This window comes from Hydractinia symbiolongicarpus, chromosome 4, assembly GCF_029227915.1.
Source record: "Hydractinia symbiolongicarpus strain clone_291-10 chromosome 4, HSymV2.1, whole genome shotgun sequence".
NCBI classification, from domain to species: domain Eukaryota; kingdom Metazoa; phylum Cnidaria; class Hydrozoa; order Anthoathecata; family Hydractiniidae; genus Hydractinia; species Hydractinia symbiolongicarpus.
Window position 1 is genome coordinate 20,180,601 of NC_079878.1, and position 19,184 is coordinate 20,199,784.

General features: G+C 35.4%; 3 protein-coding genes across 4 annotated transcripts in view; 2 read left to right on the top strand and 1 right to left on the bottom strand.

Moving 5' to 3' along the window:
* LOC130641727 (uncharacterized) overlaps positions 1-19,184 on the top strand; it is a 33,191-nt gene that overhangs the window by 11,262 nt on the left and 2,745 nt on the right. The window contains exon 13 of one of the 2 annotated variants that reach the window (XM_057448665.1): positions 210-451. The exons of the other annotated variant lie outside the window; for it this stretch is intronic. The gene's annotated coding sequence lies outside the window, so the exon portion shown is untranslated. Of the gene's footprint in view, positions 1-209; positions 452-19,184 lie in introns of those variants that run through there. 2 annotated transcript variants of the gene reach the window in all.
* Positions 6,094-9,032, bottom strand: LOC130641730 (uncharacterized). The gene is made up of 2 exons (XM_057448666.1): positions 7,160-9,032; positions 6,094-6,857 (listed from the first exon to the last, which is right to left on the bottom strand). The coding sequence occupies exon 2, from the start codon at positions 6,831-6,833 to the stop codon at positions 6,183-6,185; it is 651 nt and encodes a 216-aa protein (XP_057304649.1). The 5' UTR covers positions 6,834-6,857; positions 7,160-9,032; the 3' UTR covers positions 6,094-6,182.
* On the top strand, positions 7,165-9,329 carry LOC130641726 (uncharacterized). The gene is made up of 2 exons (XM_057448663.1): positions 7,165-7,300; positions 7,429-9,329. The coding sequence occupies exons 1-2, from the start codon at positions 7,189-7,191 to the stop codon at positions 9,027-9,029; spliced, it is 1,713 nt and encodes a 570-aa protein (XP_057304646.1). The 5' UTR covers positions 7,165-7,188; the 3' UTR covers positions 9,030-9,329.

Below are 19,184 nucleotides of genomic sequence, written 5' to 3' on the forward strand. Positions count from 1 at the left end.
CTTTTATTAAATTTATTCGGGGTATCAACGTGCCCGTTATATCTGGACCCCTTACAACCTTGCAACTCCTCCTGTATCTCACATTTTTGTACATCTTTCTGCTGTATTGTCATATGTGTTTTCAGGAAGGTAACAATGGTCGTAAGTATCTGTACTCTACCATGACGCATTTCTTTAAAAATGCAGATAAAAATTCTTTCATTTGTTAGGAGAATGGAGATGGCAAGAAAAAGAAAAATGGAGTTATTTACAGCTGCAGACGATGAAAACATATTTTAAAGTTTCACTTGGTGTATATACGGATGTCTTTATCTAATAGTGGATTTCAATTAACGACATTAATACTTGAACAGTTGAGCTGACTCCCATAATTTTAACCAAATGTTTATCATAGTTTTTTTATTATCATTTTTCTTACTTTTCCTTGTAGTGGTAATGTTTTACTTGTCAATATTTCGTTTTCTATTTCCGATTACCGAACCTCAGGTCATTCCAAATCCCAGTAATATCTTAGCAGAGTAAAGAAACCTATTTTCCCTTCAGAAACAATTCTTTAGCCAGGGAGCACAAAGTATATACTTTTCAAGTTGTTCAAACAATTTCAACAAAGAGTAAGTAAATGTAATATGAAAACACCAAAAATGGAAGCAGACACATCACCAATATGAAGAGACGGTGGGGAGTTCGAAACGTCAAAGAAAATTGTGCTAAAAATCTTCCTATACGCTTTAATGGAGTGATTTCGATGCGATCAAAGAACCATACGTTCAGAGTTGCTGTTGGATCCAGCTTGTCTGTTTTTGTTTGCGATAATTCTTGTCAACTGGTATTTTTTACAGAGATTACGGTAGCTGTTTTGGGCAATCTAAAGTCTTAAAGAGTGACAAAAGAATTGATGAATGAAGAAAAATTTGACACCACTTCCACCCCTGCAATTGTGCTTCATGGAGTGAAATACTTGGATTTCTTTCTTATTTCTTTTTGCTGATATTTTATCAATCGTTTCTAAAGTTGGACAAAATGAATGTACAGGATCCCTCCTGAGATAATCTCGTTGTTTTCAAAGACCCCACTTGAGCATTATTATTTCTAGATTTGTCCAAAACTACCAGATCTTAGGCATGCAACGGTTTCCATGATGGCAGGCACGGGTTAATTTTGGCTGCATTGTTAGAAGTTTTTAATCTGTTTAACTTTGTTGTCTTAAGTTTTTAAAACGTTGTTTATTGGTATTCAGTTGACATTTAACATCAATGCAAACTGCATTTTTTTCCCCTACAAAAAACAAATTATTTTGGAAGAAAAAATCAACCTCTTTGAAAATTATAACATATTGACATACTTAATCCCGAATCATCCTTTTCTCATTCTGAGAATTCGTCTTATTGGTAAAGCTGTTAACACTTATGTGTTCCCATCTGCCCTTTACCTGCAATACATACAAGGAAACAGGGGAGGGATTTGCTTAGCGTAAACTCGCTTGTAAAAAATGTTCCTTCTATTTTCCTTAACATATGCATTTTGCTTGATTGTTACGGCCTGTGTGATACCATATTGTAAAGATTCACTTTTTGTGATTTTATTTTCCTGTTCTTTTTTTTTTCTTTTTTTTTGGTGATTGGTAATTTGTAACATGTTTTACCGACACCTCTTAAGACTTATACAATCACATAAAATTCTGTAACTGAAAAACCGTGAAACATTCAGAGCATCCTGGAATTCAGATTTTTTCATGGCTGTTTGATGGATTGAACAAAATGGTTAGGGAATTAGTGCACCGCTTGAAAAACGCACTCACAACGTTAAGGCAGCATAAAATTATTGCAGAAGTGTAGCAATTGCCGATATTAAAGATTCATTTTCTATTAAAGGAGCAGACCCAGGTATGTTCTCATTTTTTTAACTGGATACGATGCTGTTCAACGGGAACATTGTATTGTACACTCGTACGCACAATCTAAGTAATTCAGGAGTTAATGTGTCGTTGTGAATCCCGCAGCGGTTCTAAGGTGGATCCCTAGATGTTTACCACTACTAATGACCCGTCTAGGTCTTGAACAGCTTATAATTGATTGAAATATGACATCAACACTTTGTAAAACACTTTGTAAAAGCGAAACCCGCAAGATCAAAGGAATGTAGAGCAAGATTAAAGATTTCCTCTATTAGCAAACACCCAGGCAACCTAGGATTTTGTACTAACCTAACTACAAAATATTAAAAAAATGAAACATCTGAAAATTATTTGCCTGTATTTTTAAATCATTACTTTTTCAAATTAAATAAACTAAATAAAAATATTCTTACAGATATCGACTAAAAAGGCGTGTAAGAAATTAACATCAACAAGAGTTACGACTTTCCTTAAAATTTAAACTTACTAGAATACACCTTTCCCGAGACCATGAGTCACACTTTTTTAGAATCGTAAAATATGAATGCCATATTTGAATTCACCATAGTCTGTTTAGTTTATGTGTAAAAGTTCAACTTCATACGCCAACAGGAAGTGCTATTTTGAGGAGATATATTTCATAGTTGAAGTCTTAATGCTCAAAAAGAGGTTGGACATGCCGCAAATTTTTAAATTAGATTTACAGGTTGTTTACTTGCTGCACAGGAAAGTTGATCAAAAAGCACAGAAGGAATAAGTCTCAGGAAAGGTGTAGGTGATAACTTTATATTTTAAATTTATTTGTTTTTTTCCTAGCCGCCATACTAAAGAGCTCCTTGATCATTCATTCCCGTCTAAAAGGCGGGCTTTCGGAAAATAGTCGTCAGTACAATCCTACAAACCGAAAGCTGAGGAGGGTGTTAATAAAATGGGTTAGGTAGATTTTCGTGCAGGGAGCTGAAATAGGGGTGGGGAAGAGGAGGGTCTTGAAGAGGATTAACTTGTTCAGTTTGAAGATATGAACGTGTGAAAGATGATGATGAAGAAGATTGACAAGAAACTGATGCAGCTAATGTAGCTGATATTAGATTTAAAGACTCAGATGAAAAAAACAATTAATAGTTTACTTCCATTCTTACTTTATTCGGTGAAACTTTCGCTAGAGAATTTCGTTTTTTTGGCCTTTTTCGCGAAACTTTGCCTCGTGAAACTTGCAGAAATGGCTATTCGCAGAAAAAGAGACAACTGACGCTTGGAACGAGATTGGAATAAACTTAGGAATAAGCAAAAGCGACGAGGGTTAAAATGTATATATGACTTGTAACCGAGTTACTGGCGAAGAAGGCGATGACGACGATGCGTAGGAGCCGGAAGATGACGAGCCTAGGAATGCGTTTTATCTGTTTTGTGATTTTGACGATGAACCCAATTTGTAAATAGAAGCTTTTACATACCATCAGAAAGAAATTTACATCGTTAGAAATCAATTTTCTATCATAAGAAATATAGGCCATTTTTTATAAAAACACAAAAATCACAAATCGCAAAAGTTTATCTGGCTAAAACTTTCCAATTTCTTATTTTGCAAAAGTTTATCTCGCGAAAATTTAGCCAGAAAAGTTCGCGAGTTCTCGGACTCGCGAAAGTTTCTCTCACGAAAGTTTCTCCGAATAAAGCAACTTCAATTTAAGGCATATCTGCAACATCGAGAAAGTAGCTTATGAACGAAGAAACATGTGTTGACGGAATTATCAAAGCTACTTTGGTGGCTACTTTTTTTAACGATACCGAAGTGCAACTGGCTATCGCAGACGTATTCGTCGAACACAATGCCTTGGACTTGTTCTGACTTTTTTTTCAGAAAGTACATTTCTCAACTGTTATATTTTGTTATAATATTTCCTCTACAGGATTGGATAGCTTTTGTTATTTTATGAATTTTTTTGTTCTATACGATTTTTTTGAACATTCTTATTGAAGAATGCAGATTTCATTTTATTTGTTTTCCCAAATGTACTCAAAACGTTTTTTCAATCAAGATAAATAGCGTGGGGGTCTAATAAAAAAGGATTAGGTGGATTTTACGATATTTTTTTAGGTGGTGGTACTAAATTCAAATGAATTGTAAAGTTTTCCGAAATTTGATGCCACCCCCCCCCCCCCCCATCCCCCTACTAAACCTTCATCCAGTAAACTTGTATCAGCTTTATTATTTAGTTATTTAGAAATATAAAAAATCTATCGACAGTGGTATACTACAGTGGAAAGTCTCAAAAGACAGCACTTGCAGGACAAACAATTACGTATGATATAGAGAAGAATCCTCTCTAAGAGAGCTTTTCCTCTCCATGTGTAATGATTTATGTTCCACAGCCTTTGTCATTGTTGCTTTAGAAGGATGCTCTGTAAGATTTTCTTTCAGATGTCGTCTATTCGTAGTAGAAGCTCCTCGAATTACAGAGTCGTTAAGTACTGGTGGGAACGCCACACTGAAGAATAAACGAAGCAGTTAAAGGGGTTAAGCATGCGTGGATAAGCATACCTGTTTGTGTTACGGGCTTTAGTCTACATGAACAAAATATTCTGTTTTTAACGGTTTTTCTTAATGCCTAAGGCGTAGTGAGGTAGTTTATGTTATGAACACAAGGCAATAAAAAGAGAAAATGGATAATTAAAATACTCAAACGTGAATACCTTAAACCTCACGCACTGTAGAAATTTTCATTTACCAGTAAAATCATGCAATCCGCAATATCTTGGCGTATTCGACACTACCTGTATTTTTTTTTATTTCTACCTTTTATGAAATGTTTTTAATATGCGAGCGCGAAATTTTGTCAACAAAATATACTACATGTTGGAGCAAAACAAGTCTACTCTGCTGTCCAATGCAAAAGTAAACATGGAACATAAAGTGTATTAAATTTGTTGACGTATATTTAAATTAACAGGAATACCTATGCATAATCAATTTCATTCTGCAAAAGCAAACACAGTCTTTTTCCCGTCACGAAAAGTAGCAAATTGCAGGAATTTGTTGTTGTGGATGATTAGAACAGCAAGCGTCAACTTTTGCAAATTTCGGGTGCTTTCGGGCATTTTGAAAAGCCTTCGTAGCGAAATGGTATTCTCATGAAATGTTTCCTGTTTCTTTAGTCGCTGAAGTTAATCCCTAAATTTCCAAGTTATTTTTTTTCCAAGTTATCAAATATTTTTTGTACATCAGATTCAAAATATTTTTAGTCGCTTGAATTGCGTAGTTAAGTACAGCCTGAATCAGGTAATTTTCTACAGGTATCAATTACAACTGAAGAAACAAGTAAAGAACAAACCATCCTTTAGTAATTTGATTACCGAAAGCATGTAGTTAAAAATCTTTCCTTCCAACAGGAGTCATGCCAATGCCATCTTTACCAAGATGAATACTATCGGTCCAATGATTGCAGAATGCTGCTATTGGCTAATGATAAAAATCCACGTGCCTCCTGCACTTCTCATTATGTGGAGATTGTAGCGAATGCCAACCGGAGAGAAAGTAAGTTGCTTGAACCAGTTAAGTTAAAACAGCCAGTAAATTTACATCATTCCAACGAATTCAAAACAAACGTTTAACATGCAAACAATTGGAAATAAAAACTACTTTAGAGAACCATTCTGAAAACATTAGCCCACCATGATTTAATATCATTATTCACTGGTTGTGACCAAGTGTCTGTCCCACCCTTCATGAAGTTATTTTAGGAACAACCTCTCCAATCATCCAGTCTAAATAGTATTAGATACCATCCTATGATCATCAAATATAGTTTGAGTTTAGCTGCAATGTTTACAGCGATAAACATCTTTCTTATTTTCATAATCTTCCACCTCTGTTACAACAACATTTCAATCTTCATTAAAACCATTATTATCGTTCAGAAAACCACCATCATGTCACAGAAATAAATCATCAAGTTCAGCACCAACAAGGTACCTTAAGGGAACTTATTTTGGCGGGAACTAATTTTGGCGGATTTGGCGGATTGGGGCAAAATCCGCCAAAATTAGTTCCCGCCAAAATTAAATATTTTACTCACCCGCCAAAATTAGTTCCCGCCAAAATTAAAAAAAATCGCCACCCGCCAAAATAAGTTCCCGCCAAAATTAAAAATTTCGTTGATCCGCCAAAATAAGTTCCCCTTAAAAAATCGACAAAAATCAACTTTTTTTCAATTTTTTATATCTTTTAGAAATATACCTTTGCGCTAGAAATATTATGTCATAATAAACCTCTAATACAAGATAATTTTTAATCAATATTTATGATTTCTAAGTCCTTGCTTGACGATGGTGACGACTTTTTAGGTTTGTTGTTAACTTTTTGCCTTTTTGGGGCTGGTGCAGCTGAGGTGTTTCCAAAAAAGTTTCGAATATCTTTTTGCTTTTTCGTCTCTTTGCTTTGGCTTTTGGCTGTATTTTTTTTACGCTTTGGTCTCTCTTCGGTTGGAACCACGACATCTAAAATAACTGCAATATGTAAGAACGAACCAAGAATCAATTCCTCTTTCGGCTCTGTATACAAGGCTTCTACAAGTTGTTGGTATCTTGCAAGAACCAAAAGATTGTTTACTGTCCCTGGTAAAGTAACAGTTATTTTACAGGGGATCTCCAAGCCTCCTTGAACGAGAGGTGATCTTCGATAGTGTACACTTGTCAACGTGGATTTCATAGACGCTCCTCTGTCCAGAAGAAATTTTGTAACCCTTGAGATTTCTTTGGGTAAATGGCCAACTGGTTTGTCATTTCCGAATTCACAAACTTTGATTGCAAATCTATCGAAAACATTGTTGTTCTCATGAAAGCAGTCCAGTGATTGATTTTCCTCAGGTTTCCAATAAGTTTTATAATAATGGAATCCTCTGACAGCAGCTGTAAACTCGAACGTCTTGTTGTAAGCCATATGGACGTCTTTTCTTTTCTAGCTCTGATGAAAAACAAAAATGTCAATCGATCGATTTTTTAATTGCCTAGCATGAAAATAGAACGTTTTTGTTCTATTTGTCAGTGTAGACCGAACTTTCCCAATTAAATAGAATGTTTTTGTTCGATTGGTTAGTCTAAACGGGCCTTAGCGAAGAAAAAAAGAATGTTTTTGTTCGATTGGGTAGTCTAAACGGGCCTTAGCCAAGAAAAAAAGAATGTTTTTGTTCGATTTTTAGTGTAAATATAGGCCAAGTGAATGGAATGTTTATGTTCGAGTAAATATACAGGATACAGATAACTTACGTTTCCTTTTTTATCTCCCGGCTTTCAAAATGTCTTACATCAGGAAGTTAGCTAAATTACAAGAGAAAGAAGCTCAACAAAGGGCCGCTGAAAAGGAAAAAACTTCAGACGAAACACCTTCAAACAGTTCTAGGGAACAAAGTAAGTATTTCTCTTTGATGTTTTTTTTTGTTATACCTACCTGCGAAGAAGTTTCTTTCTTTGTTTGAAAATTTTTAATTTTTGGTCAAAATTCGCAATTACATAGTGGTTCGTTTTATTCATTTTAGGCCCACAACCAACTGACTTCCAGCAAGAATCATCCCTTGGTTCGTTAGACTACGAAGCTGTTACAGACGCGACTGAAAATGTTAAATCCAGTGGCAAAAAATCATACAACCGTTGGTCAGAAAAAGAAAGATTTGATATCGGAAAATATGTTGCGATTCATGGTGGTGCGGCTGCAATCACAAAGTTTCAAACCAAAGACAGGCCGTTAAGTGAGAGTACAGCTCGAAGATTTGGCAATCTTTACAAAAAAGAGCTGAAAGATTCAACCCGAGAAAAACGTAGCGTGGTAACCAAATTTGTTCCTTTGAAACGCGGTAGACCTCTGTTCCTTGGCAGTCTAGATGAGATGGTACAAAGATTTTTAATTGCACTGAGAAATCGAGGAGGTGTTGTTTCAAGAACAGTTGCAACCGCTGCAGCGAAAGCTCTAATATCACGAAACCCTCAATTTGAGTTGGGGCATATTAAAATTGATAACAGTTGGGCAAAAAGCCTCTTCAAGAGAATGGGTTTCAAGAAAAGAATGAAAACGACCTCCAAAGTTGAAATCACTGAAGGAGCCAAAAAGGAGTGCGAATTACTATTTCTTCACGATATTGTTTCGACCATCGAACAACACAGCATCCCTCACCAACTTGTTATGAATCTGGACCAGACACCTCTTAAGTTTGTTCCAAGAATGAATCACACCATGGCGAAAAAGGGTTCATCGTCCGTCCCTATCGTTGGATCTTCCGACAAAAGATGCCTTACTGGTACCTTTATTATTACGCTTGATGGTTCTTTTCTGCCAATGCAACTGATATATGGGGGGAAAACAAATCAAAGCCTCCCAAAGTTTGAATTCCCCGAATCGTTCTCACTAAGCGTTAATCCCAAACACTACAGCAATACACAAGAATCCATCAAAGTCATCAAAGAGATCGTTCTAAAGCACGTTGAAGACCAGAGGAAGAAGTTAAATAACCCAAAGCAAGCTGCTCTTCTAATATTCGATGTCTTTCGAGGACAAATTACTGAGGAAGTTACCGAATTGCTGAAGAAGAACAACATCTTCCTGGTTTTGGTTCCAAGTAACATGACACATATATTCCAGCCCTTGGATCTTACTGTGAATAATCATTGCAAGCAATTCATGAGAAATTTGTTCACTGAATGGTATTCAAAACAGATCGAGAAAGAGCTATCCCTTAACAAAAAGATCGAAGATATAAATATTCAATTAAAGCTGACCACCATCAAGCCTCTTCATGCAAGTTGGCTCCTCCAGTTTTATAACCATATCACTTCGGCAGATGGCCGTGAAGTCGTTTTGAATGGGTGGAAAGCATCTGGAATTTACGACGCAGTTCGCATGGGATCCACTTCACTTGAATCCCTTGACCCTTTTCAAGATCTATCACCGCTGCCAGAAAGCAATAGTGTAATTACTCAGCCCATAACCGACATAATCAATGCGCCAGATTTATTAAAGGATAGCTTCATCAACGTGCGAGTCGAAAATGACGATGACAAAGAAGAGGAGTACACGCGTGACGAGGATGACATAGACTTTAGTCGGAATGCATTTGACATTATCATAGACGATGAAGAAGAGTAGATTTTTAGTATTTGTTTTAAAATTCTTTGCTTTGTAATGCTTATTTCTACATCTTTACCAAAGAAAATTTTCGTTGAAATTTGAAAAAATCCTTCACTCGCCAAAATTAGTTCCCGCCAAAATTAAAAAATCCGCTGACCCGCCAAAATAAGTTCCCGCCAAAATTAAAAAAAACCGCCACCCGCCAAAATAAGTTCCCGCCAAAATTAAAAATTTCGTTGATCCGCCAAAATTAGTTCCCGCCAAAATTAAATTTTTTTTAGATTTCCTTCGTCCGCCAAAATTAGTTCCCGCCAAAATAAGTTCCCTTAAGGTAATCTTTGTCCTTCGGTAGCCATTTTCTACCTTCTGTGCAGGTTTGGGCCGTAAAGATAATTAAGGATAATTTGACGAAACAATGCCAAAGTTCCGCGCTGCTAGACGATTTTTTTCTAAAACTATGTGTTATCTGGTAAACAAGTTATCACACTTGTTTTCAAAAAATATTTCTGGTGTTTTTCTCGGCACTATACGTTAACTACACAAAAGTAAAATATAATTCAATAAATAAATAACTACAATTACATCTCGTGGTATGGATAGCTAGATCTATCGAAATGGAAAACTCTTTATTTCTAAATAATATTTTATAATGAATCTTCTTTGCCAATCGGTACAATATTCCTGCGATAAATTGATGCATCTTTAGTTGGGCAAATATTGTCGATACTATTTTTGACATTTGTGTTAACGATTTCACTAAAGAAAACGAGAAAGACTTGACGAAAATTATATTTAACAAAATGATATTGCGTAGCACATATAGAAGCCTGTTACAAACTTTTATAGGTTCGTGATACTGCTCTAAGAATTTACTAGGACAAACATTCTACATCATAGCATACTGACTGACGATGTCTTAAAATTTCTAAATTATTTCCTAAAATATTCTACGTTTTATTCTGCTACACAAAAAAGATTATAACTCGCATCATGCATTTTTGTTTACGTATAGCTAACTTATGAATTTTATTGACGTGAAGAAAGGATATGCGTGGTATAAGAACAATTTTATAAGAACACAAGATTTTGCCAAAAATATAAACAATTGTATTAAAAACCAAGAACTGAAGTATACATTTGCTACAAAATAAGAAAAATCCACTATGCACATTATCTCTCAGACCACTAGTATCGTAGAATTAGGCATTTTGTGAGAGAAACTTCTCCCACAGTTTCCTCATGTCAGGAAAACTGGTTTTCAGCAAAACATAATAAAAAAAATTCTTAATATGGACATATCATAAATCACGTTTGGAAATTTCTACGCTGATTGTCTTTCTATTTGGAACTAAGGTTTAAACATGAATTAAAAAAGTAATTGAAAATATAATAGAAATAGTATTATATCCTAGTAATGAAGTAGCAGTATATCGTATTTTTCATATATCTGAAAATCAGATATTAAATTAAAGATAACAGAAACTCAGTCATATTTTCGAAGTTTTGTGCGTCATCGGTATAAATATTTTACAAACAAAACAATGTACTGTCATCCAACTCGAAAAGTTTGAATCATAGTAACATTGAACTTTAAGATATTACCTTGTCAATAACATTTTCATCAGCTATATTTTCCTATGACAAATGCTGACGCAATAAAACAAGTGTTAGAACTAATGATCTGTAAGAGATAGTTTGCTGGGTTTATGATTGCATTGTGTAATGTAAACAAAAATTCAAAAATTCTGCTTTGATTCGAATTTGTTTTGATTTTGGAATATTTTCGAGTAGAGTTCTACTTGAGAACTTTAGACATTACGTTGCACTTACGCTTTAAATTTTTGTGGGGTTAAAAAAAAGTTTCGATATAACGAACTTTTCTTCGTTTCCCTTTACGCCTGGATAATTTAATAAGCTCATTTCACGGATTTTTTTCTTATTATATTCATGATGGAAAGAAAAGATGAAATTAGCGCCGAAGAGAGAACGAAATTTTTTAGGTAGAGCTGCGCGGTACAAATCTAAATAAAGCGAAGATTGAGCCTGAACCTACCCAATATATATAGCTTTCACTTTAGTTATAACACGAACTAACTTTGTCGAAGTGCACGTGGCAAAAAGCAAAAAACATTCCAAATTTGTGGGTGAAACATTGAAATAACAAATTAAATAACTATACCTTTCTTCGTTAAGAGATCCACGCAGAACTGTCACAATGTTTTTTCAGTCGTTGATGTGGGGTAGCTCAGGAGTTATCTTGTAGGGAAGCAATGGTAAATATTTTGGTCAATTCTTTCTGTATGTACTCTTACTCTTTTATTTAATCCAAGGAGAAGTGAATTTCAAATCGCTAACTTTTTATTTGCAGTATAAAACTTATGGCCTTCGTTACACGATGTTTTTCTAGCTTGTGATTCTTTATTCTTGTCCAAGGGTGGAGCAAGATTGGTTAATTCACTACCCGATTTTTGATTTTTGGTTAGTTCTGATCTAATTTTCTCTTTCCTGGTTTACTTGTCTTTCTCGTAGTAGTTGTTAATAGTGGAACATCGGTGTCTTCGTCGAAGTCGAAGCTGTTTAACGGATCCTGAAACACAAAATAAGAATCTTTCCCTTTAAAGTAACGTCTTTTTAAATACAAAATTAATTGTTAAATCTCGTGTATTAAAATCAAAATAAAACAAATTCAAATTACATTTTTTGTATATACACGTTTTTGGCTTATCTTCGCCTCCACTTTGTTAGTTTGAAGGAGAGTTAAGTTGCGTCAAATAATTACATAAATAGGCGACGTCACAAAATGTTCTGCAAACGGAATTTATGTCTGCAATACTAGAAACTATAAGAATCTTTTCCGTTGCTACGTTTGTGTTAAAATAACTGCTGCCATTTTTATTTAAACCCGAAAAATATATATTTTGTAATTAAATACAAGAATAACAGGTTGTAGTAAAGAGACACATCGATTTAAGGAATATTAAAAATCAAGCTCCATTTAGTTAATAATGATTGCGTGCATTACCATTGCACATTAGACTTAATCTCTTTTTATAAGATACCTAGCGTAAGTGATGCCATTTTAGTCTCCTAATCTCCACACCAGTAACATTATTTTCTTTTTTTCTCATCAAAAATCTGACATTAAAAAATGAAAAAGGCCCTTGTTTTAGAGTCCATTAAAGGAAGCGCAATTTACGATTTTTTTGACCATGAATTCGCAATCATTAATTTCGCAATCTTATCTTGCGTGAACTTTTATTCCCTTGAGATAGGACTTTTACAAATTGCTCTCCCCTCCCTTCAAAAAAGATAATAAATGAAAAAATAATCGCAATTGGGGGTTGTACTTCACAACGTAAACATTTACTTCGTTTGGAGTGACGTACACGTATTTGCAATCGCCGTTCAATTCGCTTCGTGAAAATCCCCCTAGAGAAGAGGTTTATGCGTGATGGGTGATTTGGTTTTCATCTTGGTCGGAAAAATATAAAGGTTCTTTTTCGGACATCCTGCCGCAAATCTATTTATCAAACCTCCTGTGTACTAAGTTAAATCCTCCGGTGTGCTTCTCCGCGGAGGGAAGAGCAAAAAATATTTTTAGAACGTTCAAATGCGGGGGGTCTTAAATTATTTAAGAGCTTACAAAAGTCCTCTGAAGTCAGTCTAATGGGTTGCAGTGCAAGTACGTGCTACGAACATAAATTATACGCTTGGGATATGTGGTCACTTTATTATAGCCAAATCTGGATGATCTACTGGATACTGATTGTCTTGCTGTGCTTGACCATAATACTATTAACAATCGGCTTATACACCATATCACAACCGTAGAATCTTAAAGTGTCTTTCGAAAATCGATGGAACCCCGAACGCCGCCGAATCGCAACAATCACCGACAGTATTCTAATCACTGACAACCCATGGGAGACACTGTGTCTGTTGCACACTGCGGAAGAAATATTTCGAAAGACCTCACGATTTTTACGAGAACATGAGATAAGTCTCTCCATGGACGGGATGAACGAACGCTAGTATGTTGGGCTTGTGGAGCTGACGACGCTAACGGAAGCCATAGTTGCGTTGCCGCTCAATCCTCACCGAACTTTGCGAACTCATGTTGACATTATGTGTGAGGAGGAGTCGAACACAGGCCTTCCTTACTTTCCTAACTCATCATTTGTTAATTACCGTGCAGAGAAACCTGAGTAAAGCAATCCGATTGTTAACACAGACCCATATTTAGGAATCAGGCCAGAGATTGCATCCAAAACTCGTGAAGGAACTCAAACCGTCATTACGCAGTTCGCTAGCCAACGTCCAGGCGCTTCTAGGACCGCGGAACTCTTGAAAGACCCCTTTACAGAGGATGCACTGCAGGCCGAAAACCCAGCTCCGAAAAATTACACTTTGATTTTTTAAATATTTTATGTTTGGGAAACAAAAATGGCAGCATCAATTTTCTCTGTACCTCGCTATCGTTCCTAGAAATTTCTTCGCAATTTTAATTGATTAACAAGCCGAGTTTTATCCTCACGAGCTTTTCAACACAACAAGTGTTATTACCAAAATGGTACCGAAGCATTGTGCCACGGCAAGCTACATTATCATTACATCATAGCAGTGTACGAAACCCAAGATGCGAGCAAACACCAGCCGAACAACAACTTCGCAATGCTCCATCAAATGGTTCGACGCCTTAACCCTTCCAACAAGTCCTGTCCAATCTGCACCAGAGCCCGATACGACAATACCAGCCTTAATCATAGTGAACACTGCCACTGAAGGCAGCAAATAAAAAACATTTCTTCACTACTTTCTTGGGATGTTTGAAGCAGGATACAGAGGAGAAAATTTGTTGTAAGGGTAAGAAGGCTAAGATGTTTGTTATTTGTTAATTATATCTTAGTGAATGTAAAATTTCTAATGATATTGGATATGATTAGCTATCAATGTAAAACTGCGTAATTTTGAACGAAAACTTTCTCCGAATCAACTTGAGACCTAAAAGAAACAGTCTTTAGGCAAAACTACTTAGTAGCTGCAAGACCACGTCTTACCAGGGCAACAAGCTCTCTTTCAAATACATTAATGGTATTAAACAACCAATAGCCTTTAAAAACTGACTTTATGTGATTTATCTGCAATTCTAGCCAACTGATCATGTAACGCCAATCCCAGGAAGAAAGCATTATACATCTCAGGCGCTCAAATAGTGGCAAAGCGTTTTTATCTAATTTGCGTTGTAATATGTTTCCGGAGGAGGCCATTGGAGTATATAACTGTCCAATTGGCCATAATCTGTCAAAGTTTATGTTCAAAAGTTGAAGCGCCAGTTTAGTCTACAAGTGCGACGAGTTTGTTTTCGAGAATTTGGGTGTTTTGCAGCAGATAAAAAATTTGTTTGAAGGATCTTTAAGATAGCAAACAAAGGTAAAATATCAGGCACCTAAAAGGATTATACGTCGTCCGACTATTTTAAAGATAAATGCTGACAGCATTGGTGACATTTTTAAATGGCACTATGATTAGATGGACTACTTTACTTTTATGGAATCCCGAATAGACGTAAATTGTATTGGTACTCTGTCTAGATAATGAGAAGATTTGTTATGTTCCTTATATGCTTTCAAAAAAAACAATGTAAATGATAATATGGGCATATTTTTAAAATAATATATACAACTTTTTTTTGCGGCGGCATTATCTCCATGTTTTCTTCATCAGCCAGCTCTGTGCGTTTTCACTTGCTTGGTACAGGCATAACTGCTACCAAGGGTTTAAACCATTCGAAATATTGATCAGCCATATTATCAGTTGTGTCTCCTTCTTTAAAAGGGTCATGCATAGTCACCGTGTGGTTTGTAAATCAGTACCATAAGGGAACATAACATAATTATGTCTTAACTTCTTTGTAGGGTCGACAGATTTAGGATTACGATAAGCAGGATTCTTCATGTATATTGACAGTCATTGAAACTAAGTTTCCAATTGACATTAACAAGTGTGAATTCTTTGCCATGTCTCCGTGGATCACAAATATAGCGAATATCTTTGATTGTTTTTTGGCCACTAAATGGAGCAGTATAGGGTCTAAAATTAAACGCTGTATCAATCGAGCATTTTGGTTGTTTAGCATCGGTCGTATACATAGCATCCTGCCACGTGCGAATACCTTTGCAATACATCTATTGTCCTAATAACGACGAGAAAAACCCTTCGTAACATCTCCCATAACGAGGTTAATAGGGAACTTAATTCTATTGAAACACTTTTTTCTCCAAAGTTATTTTGTCCTCAATAAAGTCTGGGCCCCGTTCGGCCATTTGGTAATTCGGTTTGGGATCTGTTTTAAACACAGGAGAATGTTCCTGTAAATTCAAAAATGAGAATCGGCGATAATGACGCCAGTCCTAATGGCGTTATTTCTTTTTTCTTAATGTTGCTTTAAATTGGGTAAGTTTGATTAAATCAGCTTGATTCTTCAATAGTGAAACTCACGTGTTTAAGAGTTTAGAATAATGCCTCTACAGCGCGATTATGACGCTGTAACGTCATAAAATTTAACATTTGAGACATACTTTTTTCGGCAACTTCAAAGGAAATTTCGGCGACTTTAAAGGAAAATGACGATATCCACTATGACCGTCACATACACTCCGTATTATTATAAGAGATATCGATCACGTGAGCGGGCGCTATTTTCCTGTAGTGACCGGCTGAAATCTAAACAAAAAAAATAAACTTTTGTAAAATTTGAACGCTCTAAAATATGCAAATAAAATGTTTTAAAATAATTGATTTAAGCTTTTGTTTTGGGAGTACGATGAAATAGATCAACTCATACTGGATCAAGAAGCTCTGAGAACGAAATATGCTAGTAATACTTTCAAGAAGTTTTGTTAAAACAACACAGTGGTCATAAAAATATAGACTCCCTCAAAAGCGACAAAATCAGCTCACAAAACTCACCTTTTTCGAATGTCTCACATCTTGAGTTCTTCAAACAAGGATGAAATAAATCCACCTAACACCACTCCCGAATTATCATCAACTATTTCTTTAGAAAAATAAGTCTGATCATATTTTAGGTTGGGACCTATGCCGGCACACAAAACAATACTACGTCAAAACACTTGTTTTTAACGTAACGTCCGCCACGCGACACCTGCTGAGTTCCTCTATCATCACCCACCGCGAATGCACCTGTTTTTATTTTGCGTGCTGTATGACGACGGTAATGCACCTGTTTTCATTCCTCACTGCGTTTGGTACATGACGTCACAACCTCGTCACTATTTTCTTGTAGTGTCCGGCTGAACGGTTTATTAGTCATTATTAGTCACTTGTCGGAGTGAATAACGGAACCAATACTCACTAAATATTACATCCAGTTTTGATTTTCTGTGGCAGCGGTAACCTTTATCTGGAAGCGTAGATCTTCTTGTTAAAAGAGGGACTATTTCGCATGCTAAAGTCAATTACACATTTTCACTAAAAAATTCTATAAAACCTTCTGTATTTTGCATCAATAAGTCATTTTTGCGTTCAGCGGCAAAATCCATTAGCCGTAGAACTGGTTTTACAAATTAATAATATTAATTGTCGAATTAAACTTTTATAACTCAAGGCGTAATGGTTCAGTTGGCTAAGACGTCATAACGTGAACCCAGAGGTCTTGGATCTTGAGTTTTTCTATCAAAAAAAATGGCGTAAAAAAAACTCGTTCGGACTTAGTTAGCTGTGGAACACACAGCTTCTAGTTTCGGCTGAAAGCTCGAACAAAATCCTGATCTTCTGAGATTTAAGTGAAGATATGCTATCTCGGACGCGGTTAGTAAAATTGACGTTTAATCTGCGATTTTAAAAGTTGCATACAGTTTCATAGTTGCATACAGATCTCTTTTTGTCTATGTTTTCTATGCTTCTATATGCTAATAAAGATACCATCACATCCATTTAAATCTTAGTAAAATTATCTTGGCTATTCCTGGCGTATATATATAGCAGGCCAGCTAACGTGGTCAGTGTCAGTAGATAGCAATACAGACAGCTAGCTAAGCTATTTTGTGCTTTTCTCCAAAGTTTTTCATTTAGTTTGGTATGAGTGTATTTTGTGCTATCCATCGTTATTACTTCTTGTGTTATCTTTTACCAACCTGAAGCTAGCCACAAAAGTAAGGAATGCCTCCTTACTTTTGTGGCTAGCTTCAGCGCAGGTCAGCTATAAATCTTGTAATAATACCCTGCAAATTTTAGCTGAAATACTCTGCTTAACAAAGTATCTTTCCATACATCATAGTTTATAGTGTTAGCTTCACCGCAACAGAATAAAATATTTTATCCCAGTGGTATAAAGTTTCAATAGAGTTTCAATGTTTACGTTTTGACTATATAGAAGAAGAAAATTAACAGTCGGGGAGAACTGATAATTAGCTTGTAACAAGATAGTTAGTCGATGCTTATACGGCTATAATACGGTGGAGATCTTTTTTGCCTAAATTTCCACAATTTCTTCAATATGTCGATATTGTAGGGTATGCCTTCCCCATATTTTTCACGCCTGACTACGTCTTTTCAATGTTTTTCCATAAACTCAGCGCTGTCGTTTCATGAGCATTTATAAATTGAATCAGCTAATTATATAATATACACTATAAATATGGAACTGAGGCCATGCGGTACCAGGAAAGTCCGTATTTATAAGGTTTGAAAATGAATATATATCTTTCAAGCGCAGTCGTTTCTTGTTCTTATTTTCCTTTTTATTGGAGCATAACATGCTATGAAACTAGGTAGATGACTATTGGAAGATCGATATCGAAGAAAAGTGTAGAAATTGAAGAAATAAGATCTCTACCGTATAATTAGTCACATAAGCAGCTAATTTTACTGTGTACCGTAAAATTTCTTGTATTGGCTAACTGTCCTTTAAAGGCTAATTATCAGTTCTTTCCGACTGTTTAAGTTATGATAAAAAAAATGTTAGGCTAGTAGCATTTTTTCACTTATGCATGTTGTAAATTAATCTGCATGCAAAAACTAGATTTTAATTTTAAGATCAAAAAATGCCTCCACTCAAAATTAAAGTTTGTAATAGGCTGGTTGGTCTACGGATTATTGCATGTTTATTTTGCCTGTCGATTTGCACAAAAGATCTTGGGAATATATGAAACTACTCTGAAATTGCTCAGATTTGTAGAAATTTTCTGCAGACCATGTGTGAAAAGGCGTTCTATTGGACTAGCCTTCAACCCATGAAACAAGGGAAATTATTTTTAGACTTGCCATCCCTTTTTCGGGCGTCCTCAGTACAAAATGACAATTCGGCTATACCAGTTTGAATAAAATACGTATTTATTAACCTTGCTGCTCAGTGACTAAACAGGAGGGGTTCTACAATTTTGGCAGCCTGTTTAATTTTTCCTCTATAAAACAAGGACCAAAAGCTCATTTTTTATTAATTATGCTATGAATAAGTATTTACAATGTAAGCTCAAATAGAGCCTGTTTTTGTGATACACACTTTTATAAGAAAAACGCTTATAAGAAACCCGAGGCTTAAAATTTGAAAATATTAAGAAACTTAGCTTGGCTCAGTACCTCAAGCTCCTCCAAACCATAAATTATTACAGAAAATATTACAGTGAACTCTTAGCACTTTTTTAATTGGTCAAATAGCAGACAAAACTAGAACTATATATTAAGAAAGAAACAACCCTTCATTTCCAAAAGCGATATGAATTATCAAGAAGCAATATTCATACTACTAACACAGCACTAGTATATATCACTTATGTACAAACAAAATCATTTGAACTGTTAAGAAACTTTTAGCCTCAAAATCAAAAAAAAGTAAGAAACTTGAGCCTCAGTAGCCAAAACTAGTTTTTTATAAAAAAACAGTGTGTACAGTATATATATTCAATCTTGTCTGTGAGAGGTAATTAATTGGCATGACAGACTGTAGCCTGTTTATTATTTTGTTTGATCTGAAGTTACATGGGTGTTTTTTTTTTGAAACAGCATTTCTAAAAGGGCTTCTCATTGGATGTGCAACACATATACCTGTATCCTGATGGTCAATGTGGTTTATTGTATTGACTGCTTGGCCGGTCATTGTTTAACATTAGTTTTGCAACCTTTTTAGGGAAACACATTAAGTGAAATAAAATA

Coding starts and splice junctions, on each gene's coding strand:
- LOC130641730 (XM_057448666.1), bottom strand. CDS start 6,833: ATGGCTTACAACAAGACGTTCGAGTTTACAGCTGCTGTCAGAGGATTC.
- LOC130641726 (XM_057448663.1), top strand. CDS start 7,189: ATGTCTTACATCAGGAAGTTAGCTAAATTACAAGAGAAAGAAGCTCAA. Junction 7,301..7,428: donor AAACAGTTCTAGGGAACAAA/GTAAGTATTTCT, acceptor TATTCATTTTAG/GCCCACAACCAACTGACTTC.